This window comes from Vicia villosa, linkage group LG3 (assembly GCF_029867415.1).
Source record: "Vicia villosa cultivar HV-30 ecotype Madison, WI linkage group LG3, Vvil1.0, whole genome shotgun sequence".
Classification (NCBI taxonomy): Eukaryota; Viridiplantae; Streptophyta; class Magnoliopsida; order Fabales; family Fabaceae; genus Vicia; species Vicia villosa.
The window spans coordinates 214,072,178-214,094,890 of NC_081182.1; the positions used below are offsets into that span (position 1 = coordinate 214,072,178).

General features: G+C 33.9%; 3 protein-coding genes and 1 long non-coding RNA gene across 4 annotated transcripts; 2 read left to right on the plus strand and 2 right to left on the minus strand.

The window, feature by feature from the left end:
• Positions 1-1,315: 1,315 nt before the first annotated feature.
• Positions 1,316-3,081, minus strand: LOC131657335 (F-box/LRR-repeat protein At3g26922-like). The gene is made up of 3 exons (XM_058926740.1): positions 2,167-3,081; positions 1,904-2,069; positions 1,316-1,361 (listed from the first exon to the last, which is right to left on the minus strand). Exons 1-3 carry the CDS (start codon positions 3,067-3,069, stop codon positions 1,342-1,344), a joined length of 1,089 nt encoding a protein of 362 aa, XP_058782723.1. The 5' UTR covers positions 3,070-3,081; the 3' UTR covers positions 1,316-1,341.
• Positions 3,082-13,697: 10,616 nt separating this feature from the next.
• LOC131657337 (uncharacterized) lies at positions 13,698-16,375 on the plus strand. Its single transcript, XR_009300626.1, has 3 exons — positions 13,698-14,687; positions 15,619-15,733; positions 15,886-16,375. It is a non-coding gene; the product is annotated as an uncharacterized LOC131657337 (long non-coding RNA).
• LOC131657336 (DNA topoisomerase 2-like) lies at positions 15,474-19,102 on the minus strand. Its single transcript, XM_058926741.1, has 11 exons — positions 18,688-19,102; positions 18,400-18,600; positions 18,195-18,308; positions 18,005-18,109; positions 17,765-17,926; positions 17,323-17,676; positions 17,089-17,222; positions 16,634-16,991; positions 16,369-16,552; positions 16,240-16,289; positions 15,474-16,158 (listed from the first exon to the last, which is right to left on the minus strand). The coding sequence occupies exons 1-11, from the start codon at positions 18,955-18,957 to the stop codon at positions 15,760-15,762; spliced, it is 2,331 nt and encodes a 776-aa protein (XP_058782724.1). The 5' UTR covers positions 18,958-19,102; the 3' UTR covers positions 15,474-15,759.
• Positions 19,103-20,605: 1,503 nt separating this feature from the next.
• Positions 20,606-21,343, plus strand: LOC131659899 (uncharacterized mitochondrial protein AtMg00810-like). The gene is made up of 2 exons (XM_058929019.1): positions 20,606-20,651; positions 20,787-21,343. The coding sequence occupies exons 1-2, from the start codon at positions 20,606-20,608 to the stop codon at positions 21,341-21,343; spliced, it is 603 nt and encodes a 200-aa protein (XP_058785002.1).
• Positions 21,344-22,713: the final 1,370 nt, after the last annotated feature.

A 22,713-nucleotide genomic window follows, 5' to 3' on the forward strand; every position in this document is an offset into this window, starting at 1 on the left:
CAACTAAGTTTAAAAATAATATCCGACTATGTTCCTATTTATAAGACTCTCAAATAAATATAATTTTTCGTAAATAACTATTAACAAGTTATTATTTACTTTGATTTATAGATATATTTATTTTGATTTTTTTATTGATATATTTATAGATATATTTACTTTGATTTTTTAGTTTTCAAAATAAAGTAATAAATTTTAATAAAAAATATACTTTTAAAAATAAGAACTAACATATCTAAAAAATTGTAAAAAAAAATATCATATTAAAACACAAAAATGCAAAAGAGTTATATTTTTTATACTATAAATTTATATAAAAAATTTGCCTCCTTAAATTAAACTTTCTGGCTCTGTCCTTGCTCTTAGGATTGTGTATGGGGTTGGAATATGCCATATCAACTAATAGATGTATAAGGCGTAGTCTATATAAGTCCATGTCAAATTATATATTTTTAATTAACTATATCAAAATATGAGTAGCATTTAATTAACTAACCACCACTATGCTTTCCTGCAAAAAAGAGTTTCGTCTGCAAGCTGCAAGGTGTGAATTTCATTGTTATTAATCTAAAATTAGATGATAATGTTTTAAATGATTACATCTTCGAGTATTCTGAAACTGTTTGAACCAAATAGACCGTTAATGTAACAAAAACTCATATGTTCGTTTTTATTGACACTTCTCATCAGAATTTCCAATAGCACGTAGACATTCTCTTCAAAGGTTTCTTGAGAAACGGCAAGACATGTATTTAATCAGTTTAGAGTTTCAAATTTTTTGTATGATTGTTCTTTCTTGCAAATGCTTGATTTTGTGTCCTTTTTTTGATTCATTTTGTTTTCGCAAAAGAACAAACGTTCTTGATATATCTGGAGACAAGAATGCATCATTTGTTCATGTAGTATGACAATATGTGAGGCAACATTCATCAAGTAGTTGTTTGTTTCCTATTTTTTAAGTTGACTCTGCTAGAATGATAGAATGTAGCATCAACTGTTTTGTCTTCTTTTTCATATTTTGAATTTGAATTCTTTTTCTATGAAGCTCAACAAGATTACAATATTTGAGTGCTAGTCTTGAGTTATTTTGCATCCATTCAAAGAAAACCTTGAAATTGTTGAAACAATATTTGAATACTTTGATGATCGAGAAAATAGGTGATGCACTGACAGTGTAAAAAAGTTTTACACTGTCAACCAATCACAACCATGTATCAGGATAAATTAGACTTTAATTTTTAAAAAATTTATATGACATGGGAAAACGATTTGTTTCTATTGGATGACAGTGTAAAACTTTTTTACACTGTCAGTGCACTACCTTTAACCTCTTGATGATCTCTACATTTTGCTCCATTTTTCTACAAGAAAATAAAACAAATAAAATTGATTAGGCAAAGAATTTTTATAGTAAAATTGACTAATTATTATTTTAATATCTATTTAAAAGATACTTGAATAAGTACTAAAATATTTTTAAAAATATAGTAATTTAAATAAAGCTTCCCGATTTTTTTATACAATCTTATTTTTCTTTTAAATACAACAAAAACATTTTCAAATGTACAATTACATTTAACAAAATATAAATTGTTAAAAAATATAACCATTAAGATTTAATAAAATATTTCACTATCTAATAAATGATTGAACAAACCTCTAATTTTTTTTCAAAAAATTTATGCAATCTATTGTTTCTTCCAAGTTCAACTCTCCAATAACTTTGATAATATCTTATATAAAATATGTGAATATCAAATAAAATTATCATAATATAATATTAGAGCAATATGAATCATTAAGCCTAATTGATACATTATTTTTGAAATTCATAATAGATATAACTACCTTTAAACTTATAAATTATTCAAATCAAACATATAATGGGAAATAAAAAACGCACCTACAATAATGATCTCAACCTTTGCCGAGGGTGAATTTTGAAGCAAAAAGTCTACAGCTCTGTCAAATTCAGATACATCGGAAAGGCGATATGTTTCTATTTTGAGTGACTTTAAGTTTAAAAGGAAAGGTGGCTCAAGCTTGAATAAATGAAAACGGGAAAGAACCTAATCAAAGAAAGTATTAGGGTAACTTGCAATTATATGTTTGATAAAATTAATAAATACACAATAAAAAGTAGATTGACTATATGGTATAAAGTACCTTGAGAGTATATGTATCAAGAGTCAATGATTCAATATTAGAAATTTCATCCAACCAATTGCATATAATTGGTGAGTACCCCACATACATATCAAAACACCTGACATTAATAATTAACTGTTTGATAGAGGAGAAAATACTCTTGCTACCAACAAGTTTTGAAATATGATTACCAATAAAAGAGAAGGTATGAAGATTTGGAGCACATAACTCGATTTTGAATAAAGTTCCAGGATAATTATCGCGATACATAGTTATAGATAAATTTTCAAGTTTGGTATTTGATATGCAAAGGTTTTTTTCATTCAAGACTACACATTGGTTGATGATCAACGTAGTCAACATATTAAAAGTGGAAAATGGTTCAGCACAACCATCATGATTGGAAGTAAAAGTAAAGTAGCTTAAAGATAGGGTGGTTAATGCTGGAAAATGAAGAGAATTTGGAAATTCAGTATTGACACCAAAAACAAAATCACCACATGTAAGTTTGAGGGACTTTAGAGTAGAACTTGAAAAAGAAAAAGAATTAGGCTTAAGGGTTTCAAAGTCAAGTAGTAAGGATCGGACATTGTGTGAAAAAGCATATTTCAGTATCCTAGACACTAATGAGATGCTTCGCTTTTCCATAAAAGCAGGATGAAGTTGAAGAGTGTGAATATCGGTAGAATGATCACGTAGTGACAAAATCTGATATACAAATTGTTCATATTTTGGGTCATCGAAATTGGGAAAATCTAATATGACAATAGTGGGAAGTGTCTTCCAAAGATTGATCCATCTTTTGGACAAAATGCAGGTTCGAACGGCATCTCTTGCATCCAAAAAAGACAGTATGTGAATAAGAAGACAATCAGACAAATCACTGATCAAGTCTACAAAACAAAATAATCCAATCATCATCACAAGTAAATTGAAAAGAGTAACACATATGATTCAGTAACCTAATCCAAAAAAATCCAATCATCATCACAAGTAAATTGAAAAGAAACCTGGTGCGAGTTGTTGTTGCTTTCTGCTAGGCTTCTTTGCTGGTGCAAGTTGTTGTTGGTTTCTGTGAGACTTGGCCTTCCTAGGTTTGGGGGAATAAGCCATCTGAGTGAATTTCTAAGAACAACTATTGAATTGGGTGTGATTGAATTCTACTTATAAATTATTATTAGCTATAAATTATGCAATAAATTTTAACCCTAAATACTCTTAAATTATTTGGATTATTTCCAAAAATAAAAAACAAAAATTTTAGTATGAAATACCGTGAGTTTTTAAGCAATATTTTAAATTTAAAATTGTTAGTTCTAAAGATTCACAAATCATTATTGAGTGCTGCTATTCTTTTTTTTTATAAGGAATGGAATTTTATTAAAACTTTAACAGAGTACAAGGGGTATTCGCCCGATTACAGCATTTTCATCCTAACAACGATTTTAACATTGGAAATGATACATCCTATGCGTACACGGTTACACCATCACAAATACAAAAGTGTGGGTGTGTTTATGTATTTAAAAAAGTGAAAAAAAATTATTAAATATATTTAAAAAGCTAAAACCGTATTAAAGTACGGTGTTTGTAGGTATAGGTGTAATGTGCAATGGTGTGTTTATTTAAACTCAACATGGCAAAATCATGTGCAATGGGTGTTTAGAGTAGTGTTGAGTGTGTGTTGGAGGAGAGAGATGTTGAGAAAACTCAACACAATGTACCCTGACGCAGGGGAGCATGTGGCAGATTGTGATTGGCTGGTCAGATTTTTATCCATTTAATACTTTGAACTCAATTATTTCGTTGCAAATTATTTTTTTTATTTATTTATTTTTTACCAAAATTCATGATTTTTTTTTCTCTATAAGTAGAGACTTGATTCATTTGATTTGGACACAGAAAAAAAACCAAGTTTTTCACTATCTTAATCTTATTATTTATTTTGAAGTTAAGTGTTTTTTTTTAGTGAAATTTTGTTTTTATTATAAAAAATTAAAAAATAAATTTTTAAGTATTTATTATTTTAATTTAATTTTAATCGATAATTGTAATTTTATGTAATTATAAAAATAAAAATAAAATTTAAATAAGAATATGAAAATAAAAAGTAGTGGGGTAAAGTGTTGAGTGAAAAACCATTGGAGAAGGTAAAAGTTGAATGAGTGTTGAGTTATTAGGTGGAAGAGAGAGAAAATGATGTGGAGTGTTGGGAATTGAAAAAGTGGGTGTTGAGTGTTGAAACCATTATAAATGGTCTAATTGTCTCTTTAGATGTATCAATACCAGTTCGGTAATTATAACAAGTTTCACTTTGGAAAATGCAGAGTTAAATCGTAGAGAGGTGTGATTATTGTCATGATAATGTCATTTGAGTGTGAAGTAGGTTCCCTTGGGGAACAATTGTATTATTTTAAAAAATAATGTTATAAATCAACTATCTACCCATTACTAAGATGTTGCCCAAACAGACTAAAATACCCTTTCTCCCAAAAATAATTACACTACCAAAAGGATAGATAAGTAATTAACAAATTAAAAAACCAAGTTTGCCATTTGTGTGATTCTTATTGGACAACCTAGAAATATTTTGTACTACCAGCTTTTTCGTTTCACTTTTGTACTTCCATTCAAGGTAATACGTTTCCCTCCCTACAATATACCCACTCCATTCTCTGCATAACTTACATTCAACTTTGGTAACCACACAACACAGAAGAACTTTAGGCGTTCAAAGCTTAGTCTCTCTTCCTCCTTTCCCTGTTCAACGTTTGTTAACCGGCAGGTATGAATAGCACCCACTAATCTGATTTTTTTTGCCATTTTCCTTTCGATTTTTCATGGACAACCCGTTTTGTTTTTTTTTTCTTTTTGATTTGTTGTTGTTGTTCCACTTAACACGACACGAGTTTTTGTTTCACTGCTGATTCGTAAGGCCGTTTAAGAGTGGAAAGAAAAGCATTGGTATAGAAGCAAGAACAAAACGTGAGCACCATGGGCGTTTTTTATTTTATTTGTTGTCTCTTACAACTTTACCGATTTTTTTCTGTTTAAGATAATTTTTTCACATCTATACTTGTTTTTCTTTTCTATAGATTTCTTTTCATGTGATGAGCAAACGTAACCACCCATAAAAGTTGTGTTGTTTTCTTCAGACTTTGCATTTGTTAATATATTATTTCCATCTTATGTAGATAACATGTCAAGAGCTCCCATTTTCATTAAAGATCTTCTTAAGGGAAACCAGGTATGGAAAATGCACATTCGAGTTGTTGATATGTGGGTTGTTATTGAGAAAAATGGAGCAAAACACCTTGAAGTCGTTATTCAGGATGCAAAGGTTAAGTTTTTCCTATTTTTTTGTCCTTTGGTGAACATTTACTTTGCATTTGGCCATTTCTGTACATTGAGATTGATATGCGCTTATATAGTATGATGTTTTAATCTTCATTTCGCAGGGTGATAGGATTCACGTCGTCACATGGGGAAAAGACTTACAAGATTGGGTTGAGGTTTTGAAGGAGCATGAGACTTACTACCTTTACAATGGAGAGCCAATCGAGAACGATGGGCCTTTCAAGGTGTGTTCTAATCCACTCAAACTCATTTTCGGTGGAGGGACTACAATGACGAAGGTGGCAATACCTGAAATTTCTACTCACGGCTACAGTTTTATGCCTATTGGGAGCTTTCTCAATGGAGACTTCAAACATGACCACTTATATGGTACGATCTCACTTTCACCGCATTAAGTTTCACCATAATTAAGTTTCATACATGGATCTTTCTATACTGTACCCTGCAAATGTTATTGGCGTATTACAAGATGTTTTGAAGACCCAAACTGGAGGTGGTGGTAGGAAATCTTGTGTCAATGTATCCATACGTGATGTCGAAGGCAACGTCATTGAGCTGGTGTTATGGGAAGATTACGGCAAACAGTTCATCAACTACACTACCCCTAACAACTTTGCTGGTCCTACTATAATTGTATTGACACATGCATGGTGCAAGCCAAACACAGGTTTTCCTACTATAATTTCATTTTCTTATTATGCTATATATGTTGTTGAAATTTTGCTGGGTCTGTTATTTGTCATGTTAACCATATGTTCACATATATACATTTCTGATAATTTGAACACCAAATAGCATATTCCAAAAAATATTCAAATCATTGGACAAACTCAAAATTATCAATGTATCATTATGCTATGTCTGTTGGTTCATTATGATGCATCTATTTTTTGGTATGTTAATATTTACTTGATACACTATACATTTCAGTGTCGGGACTACCGTGTCTTTCCAACGCATGGAGCGGGTCTAAACTTTACATCAACATGGAACATCCACAAGTGGAAGAATTCAAAGCTAGGTAACAACATATCAACCTTAAACTAATAAAAAAATCGTACTCTTTGTATTATGAATATATGTTTCACTAATGTGATGTATAAATCTCAATTTTGGTGCCAACTTACCTGCCCCTTCCCAATCATTGACTGCTGATTCATCTGTTCAATCTGCTAACAATTTCTGGACGAAATTGTCCGAGGTGAAGAGTATCCGTGCGATATCTGAATTCGGAAGGGTATGCATATTTTTATATTATTGTATATTCATTCTATTTGGAATATAATCTAATTACAATGCAAACTCTAATTTCCTAAATCAACTGTGCTTTGTATACACTTTCACCCAATAGGACTGTTTTGCAACAACCATAGGGACTACCACTGGATTTAATCCCTCCAGGTTTGTATATAAATGAGTTATCTGAAGGTGCGAGAAACATAAGAAATGGGGGGGGGGGGGTGAATTGGGTTGCACCAAATATAATCTTTTTGAAACTCAAGGCACAAGGTTAACAAGTGAATACAAATAGATGAACACAAATATTTTTATCTTGGTTCACTATTAACGAAGTTACTCCAATTCACCCGCCAATGTGATTTCACCTTCTCAATAAGGACTTAATCCACTATAACCAAACTGATTACAGACAACCACACTGATCACAACCAATGCCTTCTTGAGACTCATGGCTAGCACCTAGTCTTATCAAGGAAACAACCATAATAAATTTATGATCAACCTTGCTGACAACCCCAACAAGTTCAGTTGATCCTTATTGTAAAACCACTATAACTGTAGCCACAATATTCTCGAGGCTTCTGACTAGCACCTAGTCCCCCAAGGAAACAATCAACTAAGTTGAAACAAATGTGTATTACAAGATGCTTCTAATAAGAAGATTACACAATGTTTAAGTACAGCAACACAAAAGTGTTAGTAAGAAAGATACGAACAAAATCTCCTTGCTTAAAATACAAAATTATACAAAGATTTATCTAATAGAGTTTGTGCATCACTTTGGTGTAGTTTTGTAGAACTGATTCTTTGATTTCAAATTCTTCCAATGGCTTCCTTTATAGAGAAGGATATATTCGTTGGAGGGTAGAATAAGAAATGCAAAGTATAGTTGTAAAGTCCCCAACGGTCATGGTGGGAATGGTAGATAACAAGTACATGTTGGACTGTCCTTACGCCACCCTATAAGAGTAGAGGTCACAGTTTATATTAGTACTTTTATTCTCACAATCACATGCAAGCTGCTCTTGATCTTATAAGTCTTTAGAGGTTTCTGATTGTATGTTTATTGAAGCATGTTGTAGATGATTAGAATTTGAATCTTTAGTCCCTAAGTCTTCTTCAGAGCTTGTTCAGCAAATCCTTGTCTCCAGAGTCTTCAGCATTTGGTATTCAGAAGCGATGTCTTCAGATCTTTAGAACTTGTTTAACAGAACCTCGTCTTCAACATCTTCAGAACATGAGGCACAAAAGTAAAGCTTTAGAAGGCCTTCAAAGCTTCCTTACAAAATCATGATCAGAAGCTCTTGTACTAATGTTCCTTGGAACTTTTGCATAAGTAGCATTCCAGAATCTTGACTTCCATTGTAACATAACATTAGTATTCTTCCACAGTGTTGAGTTTAGAACATGATGACGTCACACTTCTTCTTACCAGAGTCAAAACCTGCAAGGCAAAAGCTACACACTAGAAAAAAAACTGTTACTGTATATAATTGTTCCTTGAGATAACAAGTAAAGTTATCAAAACCTTGTTCTTACAATCTCCCCCCTTTTTGATGATGACAAAACTATGTATTTTGATAGAACAATTTATACTGGAGAATCACCATAAAACTCGAATTCAGAAAAGCTAACCAGCTCCCCCTGAATTTGTTAATACTAAAATTCATTTAATCTTATTCACCCTCGAAACCAAGATCACAAAATAAATTTTAAAGTGAATAATAAACTATAGAGAAGGAATAGTTCTCCATTGCCGTCTCATCAGAGTCTAACTAGAGCTTCCTAGTCTTCATCTCAGAATCTTGCGTACTACTATAACACTATGAGTATCATAACCTAGTTTAATTATTGTCTTAATGCCAAGCATCAAACATCAAAACTTATAAGGTTGGTTATCCACAAGCTTATTCCTATACCATAAGGTACACAATATCATATCATTAGAAGGTTCGACACCTGAACCAATTCCTGACATACCATGTCTTCTGACCGTATCTTGGACCATGTCGTAGAACATGTCTTCTGACTATATCTTAGACATTATCTTAGAATATGTCTTTTGACCATGTCTTTTGATCATGTCTTATAACACGTCTTTAGACCACGTGTTTTAAAACATGTATTCTTACCATGTCTTCAGAAGGTTCACAATCTTTGAATTAATACTATAACAAGAGTAGACTTACTATACTTCTAGAAACTTCGCAACTTTTGAAGTATCAGAGTCTGGTTTTTTAGAACATTGGTTACAACAACTTTCAGATAGTCCACGACTTCTAAACAACTTTATAAAATAACCAAATATTTCCAGACCACACGCTTAACATTCTTTTAGATAATTCACAACTTCTAAACAAAATGCTTAATCAGAGATTATCCTTGACTTGTTTTCAGACAGTTTTCCAACTTCTGAAACATCAAAGTCAAAATACTATACTTTTAAAAAGTTCACAACTTATGAACAATAGGTGTTATCAACACATGATCCCCTTACTTTTAAATAGTCCACGGCTTATGATCAGTGAAGGTATCTGAGCTTGATTTAACCATATTTTTAGAAAGTTCGCAACTTCTGAAACATACATTTTCAAATTTGAGTAAGTTTTTGTCAATTATTTTTTCTATTTGCATGTGTATAATAACTTGTTTAGGATCATTTAAAGTTAGTTGGTTGAGTTGTAAATTGTAAAATGGTTGAAGGTTCATAAATGGTTGTCGTAAGGGGTTTTGGAAGTGCAACACCGAAAACACCTCTGAGGGGTTTCGGAGATGGATATCCTAAATTATGCCTGAGTTGTTTTTTTTAACATTTTATTTGTCATTATTATTAGTTTCATTTGAGTCTGATTATTTTTTCTCAAGAGCATGGCTGACAACCGAGCAAAGTTAGACTTGGCAGGCCAACCCAAACCGCTTCCGCTCGGTGTAGAGAGATGAGCATGTTGCGATGGGTCGAGAATACGGCCGAGTACCGCGGGAGGAAGTGGAGGGACCAACCACTTCTGCTCCCAGGATTCGTCTATCCCTTGCGTCATCATCTAGTGATTATGAGGAGGCCCCGGAGGAGGTTCTTGTTCCTGCACCCGAGGAGGTTCTTGTTCCTGCACCCGAGATGGTTCGTGAGGAGATGGCACAAGGAGCCATCATCTTTCCACTTTCCGGTTGGAGAGACTACGGTCACTTTGGATGATGTCGCCTGCCTACTACACATTCCTATCCGAGAGGGCTCCTTAACCACTTCCACATCACTCGTGATGTTGCCATTGTATGGATGATTAACTATTTGGGTGCTCAATCAAAAATGGCAGCTGAGCAGTGTTCCTCGAGTAATGGGGCACATGCAAAGTTCTCGTTCTTGAAGGATCTTTATAACGACCATCTCATTGCGGCAGCTGATTCTAAGAATGAGGGCGATGCCTTCTTTGTTGAGTATCACCATCAATGTGCTTTGAGGTGTTACTTCATACTTGGTTGGCACGTCCCTTTTATGACAAAAGTGTTAACTACGTGAATATAACATACCTCTGGTACTTCATGGATTTGGATGCACTGAGTGAGTGGAAATGCGGGGCGGATGTTGGTATACTTATACCAAAAGCTGAATGAAGCCTCTAACTAGAAGACGAGACAACTTAGAGGCTCTTGGACACCGTTGATGGTACTTTTCATTCTCACTATTAAATTAATTTTACTATTAATAATTTTTGCTTACATGTCAATTATTCGTTTTTAAGGGATGAATCATTACTCACTTCCACCACATTCATGTATATGCTCTTGATCTTCACTATACGGAGGAGATACCGAGGACTGCCATGTATCTCTCCCCACAGAGAGAATCGGTTTGTGTCGTCGTTCCGAGTGTATCTCGATCGAGCTGTTCACGATGACATCCTATGGACGCCATTCGAGGATCACAAAGAGATTATCCCATTTGACTTCATGTGCTTGTACTCCGTGTGGCTAGCATGTGGGACTGACACTATGGTCATGTATCTGCCAAAGCGATGCATGTGAAAGTTTGACTATGTGAAGATCATACCCAAATCTTCATCTCAGGCCGCTCCCGACACCATTGTTCGTCAGGATCTCGATGACATCTTTGATGATTGAGAGCATCATATGGTGTCACAGAACTATCGATTGATATCGATATTATGTAGAGGGATACATGACATGGTTCTACACAATGTCACACCCTATCAAGACACCATATGCTCCTAGACGTCCACCTAAGCCAACTAATGAGGAGATTTTTGAGAACCAACAAGCTAAGGATGACCATGTCACTGATGTCTTGCCAATCTGCAGTGGATACATGGAATTGAGCTGGAGGCTTTGGGCTTAGGGATCATTGAGATTCGCGGACCTTAGACGGTGGCTATAATGGAGAAGGTGGTTAGCGAGGTACGACTGCGGTGGAATACAAGAGGCATAAGAGGGACAGGGGGTGAGGATTAGACATACAAAATATGTTATATATATTTTTTATTCGAGAAGAATTTATGTATTATATTTTACTATTTTCAGAATAATATTTTGTGTTTATTATCGTTTGATATTTCTAATAACTTTTCGTTCGTGATTTAATCACCATTTTCATCTAATTTTGTATTAACATTTTAATGAATTTTTTAATAAAAAAAATCACTGTCAAGAATGATCTCGGAAATTCTTATCCGAAAACACTTATTTTGTGGTGGGTGAAGTAAATTAAGAGGTTTTTAAGGGTTCTTTCCACCCCTACCCTACAAGCTTGGAAAAATGAATTCTCTTAAACGAAAGCAAAAAGGACCATGTTTGTGGTCCGTTCCATCCCTTACATCAGTACCCGGACAAACGGCTGAGAATTATGGTGTTGGACGACGACGATGATGGCTCAGGGGACGGGAAATTGCCGGCGGTAGAGGTCGATGATGGATAGCAGGAAGCTGAAGCTACACACAACTTCATCTCACAGGGGTTGGTGAGTGAGCTTGGATGGAAGGTAGAAGATACTTCGGATTTCACTATAAAATTTGGTGACAGGTATCAAGCCACAACACGAGGAAAGTGCACAGGCCTGGAGTTAGAAGTGGCGGAGGAAAGTGCACAGGCTTGGAGTTAGAAATGGAGGGAGAACTGTTCAGTCTAGAAGCTCAGGCTTGGAGTGTTATAGGGTTTTAAACAAGGTAACGGCTCACGAGAAATTACTGATCCCAGTCATTGATGAATTATTATATGTGTTGGAACTTGGAATGATGATAACTTGGAGGAAGAGTTGGAAAGATTTATTGACATTAAATGAGCAATAAATGAACACAAGTAAGAGCTAATATGGAGATGAATTTGAAAAGGTTCATTTAAGTCCCACATTGGAGGGAACACAAATATTAGTAGTGTATATATATTCCAACTTGAACAATTGTTGTTGGGCCCAAGGGCACCTACAATTTTATAAAGGAGTGAGGACACACCAATATGCCAAGAAGACACACACGCGCGCGCCGCCGTCCGTCCGTCCGGTTCGGTCTACATGAATTAATTTTTTGGAACCCGAATTAATGGAAATTAATTCGGTAATAAGAAATTAATTAATATTTAATATTAATTAATACGAATTGGTGGAATTGGTGACGTGTCCTTAGACCAAGTCTTAACCTAGATTTTGACTAGGTTTACTTGTCCTCCAAGTCTGACCAAGTGAGTAACGGTTACTTTGACTGGGCCGGTTCAACTCTCCCACTATTTTCCCCCACGATTTGGTCCATTCGGGTGGATCCTTTTGCCTATAAATACATTTCCCTCAGTCACTTGTTCTGCACTCCAGAATTCAATTCCGAATTCTTTCCTCTCTCTCTTACTCTGCTTCATCTCAAATTGTTCTTTTCTTTTTTCGACTGGAATTAATCCAGATACTGAGACTGGTTTTTAACCATCAGAAAGGTGTATCATTTAGAACGATTCATCACACGTGCAAGTGTGAATCGTATTGAAACGAGCTGTTTTATCCTGGAGGCGTCGTGGGTATTTACGAGCTGCTTTGCATAAATCTGGCAGTACCGCGAAACGTCTTAAAGAAAGCGTACCGATCCGCGACTCAGCCGATAATTTCCTCTGTGGCATTATTTTATTAAACCGAAAAACAACAATATGTGTTGCATTGATTTTTTTTTTTTCCCCTCTAAAATGGATTTAAAATCGGGGTATCATCAAGTGTGGTTTAAACCAGAGGATGTTCACAAGACCGCCTTTAGGACGCGCGAAGGGCAATATGAGTTCCCGGTAATGCCGCTTGGAGTCATGAATGCGGCTTCCACTTTTCTAGCGTTTATGAATGAGGTGTTTAGGTCAATGTTAAGAAAAATTGTGTTGGTTTTTTGGATGACGGATTGGTTTATAGCAGAGATTGGGCCTCACATTTGAATGTTGTGTTGGAAATATTACGGATAACAGACTGGTGGCAAATCGAAAGAAGTGCAGCTTTGCACAGTCAAGGGCGGAGTACTTGGGGCATATAATTTCTAGAGAAGAAGTGTCTGGATCCCTGTAAGGTTAGTAGTGTATTGCAATGGACTGTCCAGGGGTTCAGGGGATTCTTGGGTCTGACCGGGTACTATCGCAAGTTTATCTAAGATTACAGCAAGTTTGCAAAGCCGCTTACAGTGCTGATGCTGATAAAAAGGGGGGTTCCATTGGGGACCTGAGGCCCAATGCACGTTTGATACGCTCAAGGTCACCACTGCACCTGTTCTTGCGTTACCCAATTTTGAGAAGGATTTCCTCATTGAGTGCGATTCATCCGGTGTAGGTGTGGGGGCAAGCTGAGGGGAGAAGAGTTTGAACTGGCAGTGTCATTTCTGGTATGGGCAGAATATGATCAAGTTAAAGCTGAAGTTCACAATGACAAAGTGCTCAAAAGAATCATTGCAGACGTGCAAGTTGATACAAAGAAGAGGCATTGGTTTGAGTACCGAAATGATGTACTTATTTATGAGGGGTGGTTGGTGATTTCTGCACAAACTGAACCGGTGCCTAAATTACTCAATTAAATCCATAGTACACCTCATGGAGGACAGTGGCAACCAGACACCAACACCTGTATGTAGCATAGTGGGTCTGGGAGGGATTGAGGAATATTTTGAACTTAAAGCATGGGTTTATGTTTCTGAATATTTTGATGCTGTTGGATTCACCAAAGCAATTCTCAAGTCAATTATTCTCCAGCAGATGATGAATCTATTCTCAGTTTACTTCAACAGACAGAGACTTCAACACATACTCATAGGCAAAAAATACTTGCTTGTTTTATATGATATCTGGAACGGGAATGCAGATTTTTGGGATCTCATGGAAGTAAGATTATAGTAACAACTCGTGACAAGGAGGTAGCAAATGTTTTGAAATCCACCAAGTTATTTGATTTAAAAAAATTGAAGAAAAGCTATTGTTGGAGTTTATTTATGACACATGCATTTCATGGCAAAAATGTGTGTGAAAATTCAAACCTTGAATCAATTGGCAGAAGAATTATGGAAAAGTGTGGAGGATTGCCTTTAGCTGTAAAAACAATAGGCCAACTGCTGCGGAAAAAATTCTCTCAACATGAATGGATGAAGATATTGGAGACTGATATGTGGTGTTTATCCAATGGGGACAACAACATTAATCCAGTGCTGAGATTGAGTTACCATAATCTACCTTCCAATCTTAAACGTTGTTTTGCTTATTGTTCTATATTTCCTAAATGTTATTGGTTTAGAAAAGGTGATTTAATCAGGATTTGGATGGCAGAAGGTTTGCTTAAGTGTTGCAGAATAGAAAAAAAGTGCAGAAGAGTTGGGTAATGAAATTTTTGGTGAGAATTTTGTATGCCAATGGACGCATCTAATGCGGAAGGTATCCCTGAAAGATGCCCAAAACGCAGCTTGCTTTGAATGTGTTGTATTCACAAGTGGCTGGTACATTCCATTTTCTATTATCTAGTCTCTAATAAGTTTCTAGCTATGTTATATATTTTCTATTCGTCTGAATGCGATATATGTTTTGCCAACTGTGTTTACTCTGTATGATGCGATATATGTTTTGCCAACTGCATTTACTCTTTATATTGCGATATATGTTCTTCCAATTGTGTTTACTCTTTATATTATCCGATTGACACTATTTTGTCACTGAACCTATCCATTGAACCAACCTATTCATGGAACCAATATCCCATATCTTTTGTGCTTGAGGTAGAATATTACAGTTGAAACTATTTCTATTGTTTAGTATTTCAATTTTTGATATATAACAAAAGACTACAAAAAGTTATAGTCTTGCAACCAAGTAACAGCAGAGTATTTGTTTTAAGCAATGATGGTTATCTTGCAATTATGTTGCTTGGATTAGGATGTTAAATATCGGGTCAAATGTTTGTTGGTACCACCAATTGCAATTTGGAAATTGTTAGGTTATACCGTAAATTCTTATTGTGGTTGTTGGTTCTATCGTAGAAATATAAATTTTGGCAATTGGTAGGTTATTTGCAAGTTCCATTCTGAATTTCTAGATTTCTTTAGTCTAATAGAAATGATTCAATTTATGCTCTGTGACACGATAATAACATGGATTTTAAATTGTAACTTACATTGTTTTGATAATATTCTTCTACTACATGATGATGTTATGTATTAGTACTTGAAACTACTTAAGTTATTCAAAAGTCATTCTTAGCACTAGATATTGATTCTATACGCTACGCATGCAGAAAAAACTTTAAACTGTGAATACATAGAAATTTATCTCTAACACAATTTGTGAATACATAAAAATTCATCTCTAACACTATTTGTGAATACATAAAAATTCATCTCTAACACTATTTGTGTAACAATTTTGCTATCCTAGTGTGGATGATATGGAAAAGACGTAAACTAGAAGATTTGAGAAAGTACTGAGACCAATCAAACTATCAATTTGCATTGCTCAGGGAGATGTGCTACACATAAGGCAACAGTGAAAGGTTCACTTTAATAGATTCAAAATGGTTTAGCTTTTGGGAGGTAGCAGTGAAAGGTTCACTGCAATAGATTCAAAATGCTTTAGATCTTGTAGCCACATATCTTTTGGCGATTGATTCTTCAAAATCTCAATGTCCTTTTCCATATTTTGCAGTTCAGCTTTCATCCTCGGCAAACTATCATCGCAGAAGGTGCTAAAAGGCATGGATATAACAAAATCGTATGCATCGTGATTATGTTCTTCCGGGTAATTATGCTCTCCCAACTCTTTCTTTTCTAATAAAATTTTCTTGAACATAGAAATTAACTCCTTTTTCTTCATACCAGCAGCGGTCAATGTAGACTTTTCTTTGGTAACCAATTCTATAAATAAGATTTTATAGTATAGAGTCTTCATATCAAGCTCAAGTTCATCCACCTTATGTTTCTGCATTTACAAATTTCATTTCAATTATTAGGTAAGCCGAATTTAAGAACCACTTCTATTTAAACTATTTTGTAAACTAACCTTTTTTTTCTCATAACAAGACAGCCGATATTCCATAAATTCTGTAAGAACTGCGTAATGAAATAATTCAAACATGGTTATACACTGCATAAAAAAAAAGTATATGGAAAAGAAAAGACAGTTACATACTTTCTTCAGGACTGTCATATTTAGTTATTTTCATATTTTTATCCAAAAGGATCATGTTTTTTGTTGAAATGGAACCACGAAGATGGAATTCTTTCATCAAATCTTCGATCTCCAGCTGCTTCTCTCTTGGGATCAAGTGGACTTTGAATTTTGTAGTTTTTCCAGTTTTGATTTCTTCAAAAGACTGTTGAGCAAAATATTCTCATGAAACCAAAACAAAAAGTGGTATATATTCTATGCATAAATATTTATTTAGATCATTTACCTCAATGCTGGGTTTTTTTCCACGACGTATCTTAGTTAGAGATGTAAGAAACTCTTTGTAACTTTTTGTAGACCACCGAGTGAAAGGAATCTCTTCTATTTCAATTAATTTGTTACTCTTTATTAGCACTTTGCCATTCACCACGAAAGATCCATTTACTTCGCCTTTTTCAATGGTTCCTCTAAATCCTCTGTACCATGGAGTCATTGGAGTCATTGCTGTTATGGTCTTACTCTCCAGCCAACTTTCAATATTTTTAATAATTTTCCGTGGATTATACTTGGGAATATAAGATCTCCAACCTATAGCAACTACATCGCAACCATTCACCAAAATCATTGGTATTATGGGCATGTAGCTGTACCACAAACACATAATTGGAATAAGATGCAGTGTTCCTACTTTATATTATAACTGCCGTTATACTAATAAAAATAAAGAGACAAGAAAAATACCAGTAAGGTTCAATTGACTCTCCATCCACATTTAAATAATCAAGCAACATATCATCATCTTTACGGAAGATGCACCTAGTAATACTACTAAGTTTAACCTGGGCGTATCTATGAGCGGCATAATCTCTACCACACTGAAAAAAGAAAATTATAGTTAGTACTAAGATTAGAAAACAAAACAAGAGGTTAAGTTGCAACGTAATTAAATAAGGTAGACAAACATGTTCATCTCACCAGGTTAGAACTACCAAAGTGACTCAATGGTAAGAGAAGGTTGATGTTATTACTATTCGCATAATCTCGCCCCATTTTAATAACAGTGTTAGCCATTGAAACTTCATTATGATGGTAACAGGTGCGCTCAGATGCGTAACCAATTAAGTTGGTGATATATTTTGATTTCATTGGTTTCATTTCTTCACTTAGTAACAATGAAAAAACAATCTTTCTCTCAACTGTTTTAAGGCCATCAACTAACGATGGAATTGTCCTCCCAACATTAGCTATGGCATACAATATTAATTCTGAGTGTATGAAGTTTGCGTAAGTGGTAGTTCTCGCTTTTAGGTATGTCTCAGAGTCCTCGTGCTAAAACAAAACAAAAGAGAATAAATTAATATCTTTAAATACATAAATAAGATTTTTAAAAGACATATCACATTAATAAACATCACACCTTAAAACTTTCAATCCACTTTTTTCTATCCACAGTATTTTTATAATCAAATGCTAGATCAATAGCCTCATCATCTCCACTTTCCCAAACAAAATCTTTTTTATGATCTTCTATGTTTTGAAAGTACTCAAAAGCTTCTTCGGGAGTGTTTGAACCCAATCCCTACAAAGAAAAGAAAAAAAAAACATTAAAGAACAATTTGTTAATATAAATCTAATTTTTTTAATTGAAGTAACAAACCTTATAATATCTTGTCTCCCAACTAGATAAATCATCACGCTCTTTTTTCCACTTTTCATATTGCTCATGGGAATAAAATAATTGTTTTTCTTCAAATTTAAAAACCTGCGTAAAAAAGTATAGTATATATTATTTCCATAGGGAAAAATTAAATTCATAAAAGTAAAATACGATAACAAAATAAACTAACCTTGATTAATGGTGTGAAAAAATGAGATAAAAAACCTTGAGTTCTCAAGAGTGAAGGCCATAACATATATATTAAATTTATGAGGAGACCTTTGAAGTGTGAGCCATCGAGATCCTTTATTATTAAAGACATGAACATTTTTAATTGAGTTAGAAATTTAAAAAAAAAAATAGAAATAACAAATAAAGTTGAGAAAAAATATTACTGGATCGCTCATTATCATGACATGACCGTATCTCAAATTCTTCGAGCTTGTTTTAAGTCCTAAAATAGTAATCAATGATTGAATCTCGTCGTTGTTTATTATGTCATTAACTTTGGATTTGGATATGTTTGGAATTTTTCCTTTAAGTGGAAATACGCCATATAAATTTTTACTATTCTCTATTACCGAAAGTCCACTCATCTGCAATAAAAAAAACACTAGAGTAAAAAAAAAATATTATATTTATAACCTGAATTGAAATAATCATAAAAATAAACATTAACTTACGACAAAAGCTTTTGCGGAATCTCCCTCGGTCAATATCAGAGTACACTTTTGAGAATCTCTTTTTCCAGCAGATTTAGCATCGTCAAGTTTGTCTATTGACTTCAGTGATTTTGATACTGGAAATGTAAAAAATTGTTTCTCTAGTGGAATTTTCTCCTCCTCAACCAATTTCTTCTGGATCATCTTAATAGTGTCGTTACTTTGTACCTTCATTTTAATAGTTCTTCTGTTGTTGTTGCTTTTGCTCCAGGTCTTGACAAAAATCTCCATGTTGCCTTTGTTTTGTTGCTATTCTTATTTTCTAGTCAAGTATATGTTTAATGAAGTTTAGCTACTTAATTTATAGGTTGAAGAATAAATCTCGACATCAATATTTAGTTTCTCTAAATTAATATATCTATATACGATATCCAAAATAGAACTTCATTAATATATCTATATAGGATATCCAAAATAGAACTTTATTAATATATCTATATACGATATCATTTAGATATTATTTAGATCCTCTAGAGATTTGAATATTTATTAATCTAGAATATCTTTTATTTATACAAATTTTTACCTTACGCCTAATTGAATCGATATTATTTAGATCCTCTCGATTTGAATATTTGTTAATCTAGGATATCTTTTATTTATACAAATTTTTCCCTTATGCCTAATTGAATCATTGATTTGATTTAGATTCTTACAAAATAAAAAATTAACATTTAAAAAAAATCCAATTTTAAGACAATATTTTATATCAATTTTAAAAAATAATAATCCAATTGGTTATGACAATTTAACAACAAATTATATTAGTACTTAATGTAAAATTATAATAGTAATATTCAATTACAAATACTATTAATTTATAACACTAAAAAAAGTGTACCCTCCATCAACAATATATACACATAATAAAAAATATTTTAAATGCACCATCCTTAAATTTAGAAATGAAAGATTAGATAATGTTAAGGCTTTTGTATGAAATAATTTTAACACAATTTAAGAGTTCTAAGTTTATTCATTCGAATTGTGTCAAAAAAAAAGTTTATTCATTCGAATAATTTGTATTTTACAAGAATTCCAAATTTATGGTCAACGTCTTTGTTGCTTCTATCGATTATACTTATGAAGCACGTAACTAATGACTATATCATTTAATTTTTTTTAATTAAACGTAAGTGTCCGATTCTAATATACGAAACATATTTTTCTAAAATATCGGTGTCACATATACATTAATAAGGAAGAAAAATCACCCCTTTTCTACTAGGAACAAGGAAGGTGTATTCTTTTTGTTTGGTTATTCATTGATATCGCTTAAGGGTGACGACCGAATATAATAAGACAAAATCGATCTTAAAAAATCAATTTAATTCATCCACCACATTAAAAAATAAATTAATGAATTGAATTAAATTTATCCAAAACATTTTTATGATTAAATGGATTATTTTTATTTTATATTTTGAATTTATTAAGTTATTTAAAAAAAAGAAAAAAATTGAGTTTTTCTAAAATACAAGAAATCGAGTTTTCGGAAATATGAAAAATCGAGTTTTTCGAAAATTTGTAAAATAAAAAAATCAAGTTTTTTCGAAAACAAAAAAAATCGAGTTTTCAGAAATACAAAATATCGAGTTTTTTCGAAAATGAAAAATTGAGTTTTCGAAAACACAAAAAAATATGAGTTTTTAAGCTCAAACAGAATGCTGATGGCTCTATTAATAAACACAAAGTCAGGCTTGTTGCCAAAGGCTATCATCAAAAGGATGGTTTTGATTTTACATAAACCTTTTCACCTGTTGTTACGCCAACAACTATCAGAGTCAATTTAACTCTTGCTCTCACTCATCAATGGGATATTCAACAAGTTTATGTTAATAATGCTTTTCTAAATGGCATTTTTCAAAAAGAAATCTACATGACTCAACCTCCTGGCTTTGTTACTAGTGATAAGTCCCTAGTGTGTAAGCTTCATAAAGCTATCTATGGGCTTAAACAAGCCCCTAGGGCCTGATATGAAAAGCTCACACAAGCACTTATGCAGTTTGGATTCAGTGCTTCCAAGTGTGACACTTCTCTGTTTGTATATTCCAAATAAGGCATATCTCTCCATGCTTTAGTTTATGTAGATGATATTCTGATCATTGGCTCTAGCTCTGCTCACATTCATGAGCTCATCATCAAACTTCACCATAAGTTCGCCTTGAAGAAACTAGGTAGACCAAGTTACTTTCTGGGGATTGAAGTTAAGTTTCAGTCTAATGGATCCTTGTTACTTACTCAGACGAAATATATCAAATACCTTCTCTCTAGAGCCAAGATGGATGGTGCAAATGGTGTTCCTACCCCTATGCTGGGCACGTGTAGATTGAGTAAACATGGCACCAATTATTTTGCTGATCCTCAACTGTATAGGTCTATTGTTGGAGCTCTCCAATATGTTACCCTAACAAGACCTGATATTTCCTTCAGTGTTAACAAAGCCTGCCAGTTCATGGCAAGCCCTTTGGACACTCATTGGGCTGCTGTTAGGAGAATTTTAAGATACTTAATTTGCATTGTTGATTGTGGGTTGTTATTATCTCATTCTGTTGCAGGTTCTAAGTTCTTTGTCCGTGCCTACAGTGACTCTAACTGGGCAAGCGATCCTGATTAGGGGTGATCGTATCCGAACCAATCCAAACCGAAAACCGCAAAAACCGTGTTTGGTTTGGATGGTTTTGGATGATTTTTGGGCCGAACCGCACGGTTCGGTTCGGTTTACGGTTTTCATTTCACAAAACCGAACCAAACCGAACCGCATATTTAACTAAACTTTTGAATTTCTATAATTAATTTATTATGTTTCCAATCCAATTGCAATACTGTACACTCACGTCACGTGACTCACTATTCCTTCATTTTTCCTTCCTATTCAACATTTCAACTTCATTCTCTGATTTCTCTCTCACTCATTCTAGAGAAGCATTTGGTGTATATGTAGTACTGATAATATTTAGTCTTGAAGTTGTAATGTTGTATTAATATTTAGAATTAAAGTTATCTAATACTTGTATATGTAGTATGTAGTTTGTGAATACAAGATTACACTCAAAGATGTTTTTGATTTATGGCAAACTCAAATGAGCATCCAAACAACAAGGAGGAATCAGAAAAGCAAAGCACCTGATCACTCATGAAAGCACAAGATGATCCACTATGCATATAAGTCGACTCAACACAAGCTGGACATGAAAAATGCAGAAAATCAGCAGTTAGGTCGACCTACTGTCAACCCAGGTCGACCTAAAATGAAGGAAAATTCATATACTTCTGCTAGGTCGACTCACAGACCATTTAGGTCGACTCAAAATGAAGAAATCTTCATATCAGTCTGTTAGGTCGACCTACATAGCAACTAGGTCGACCTAATCTGAGAAAATGTTCCCAGAACGCACCAGAAGAGGATTCTGGTCGACCTACTCCTTCAACAGGTCGACCTAACTGGGAGCAAAATTCAGCAAGCACTGCTAGGTCGACCTAACCTCTACAAGAGGTCGACCTAATTGATCAAGAAAGTCCAAAATTCAGTTATTCTTGGTTCCAACTGTTATGCAATCATATATATTGTGCAAGGGTTAATTATTCAGCAACACCAACGACTGAAAGATACATAAACGCTTCTCATCTTCGTTCTTCGTCATCTCCAACACAATTACACATAATCATTCTTGCGTTGTGGGTTAGTGATGAGTTCGATAACGTCCATGGAACGGAATTGAAGATTCCTAGTGGGTGAAGGTTTGTGGGGTTTGTTGGTGAATAAAATCTGCGGGTTTTGTCCTCCACGACGGGTGGTTCTTGGGGGTTTTTATCAAGAGGCGTTCATTGAGGATTCGGCTGAGTGTAACGATTGAGGAACGGGGAGTTCAAGGAATCAAGACACTGCAGAAGGGAATCGAAGTGACGCTCTTGGATAACCTTGATCTTGCTCAAGATTAAGGGGGAAGAAGATTCAAAGGATCGACATAATTGGTTTATCGTTTA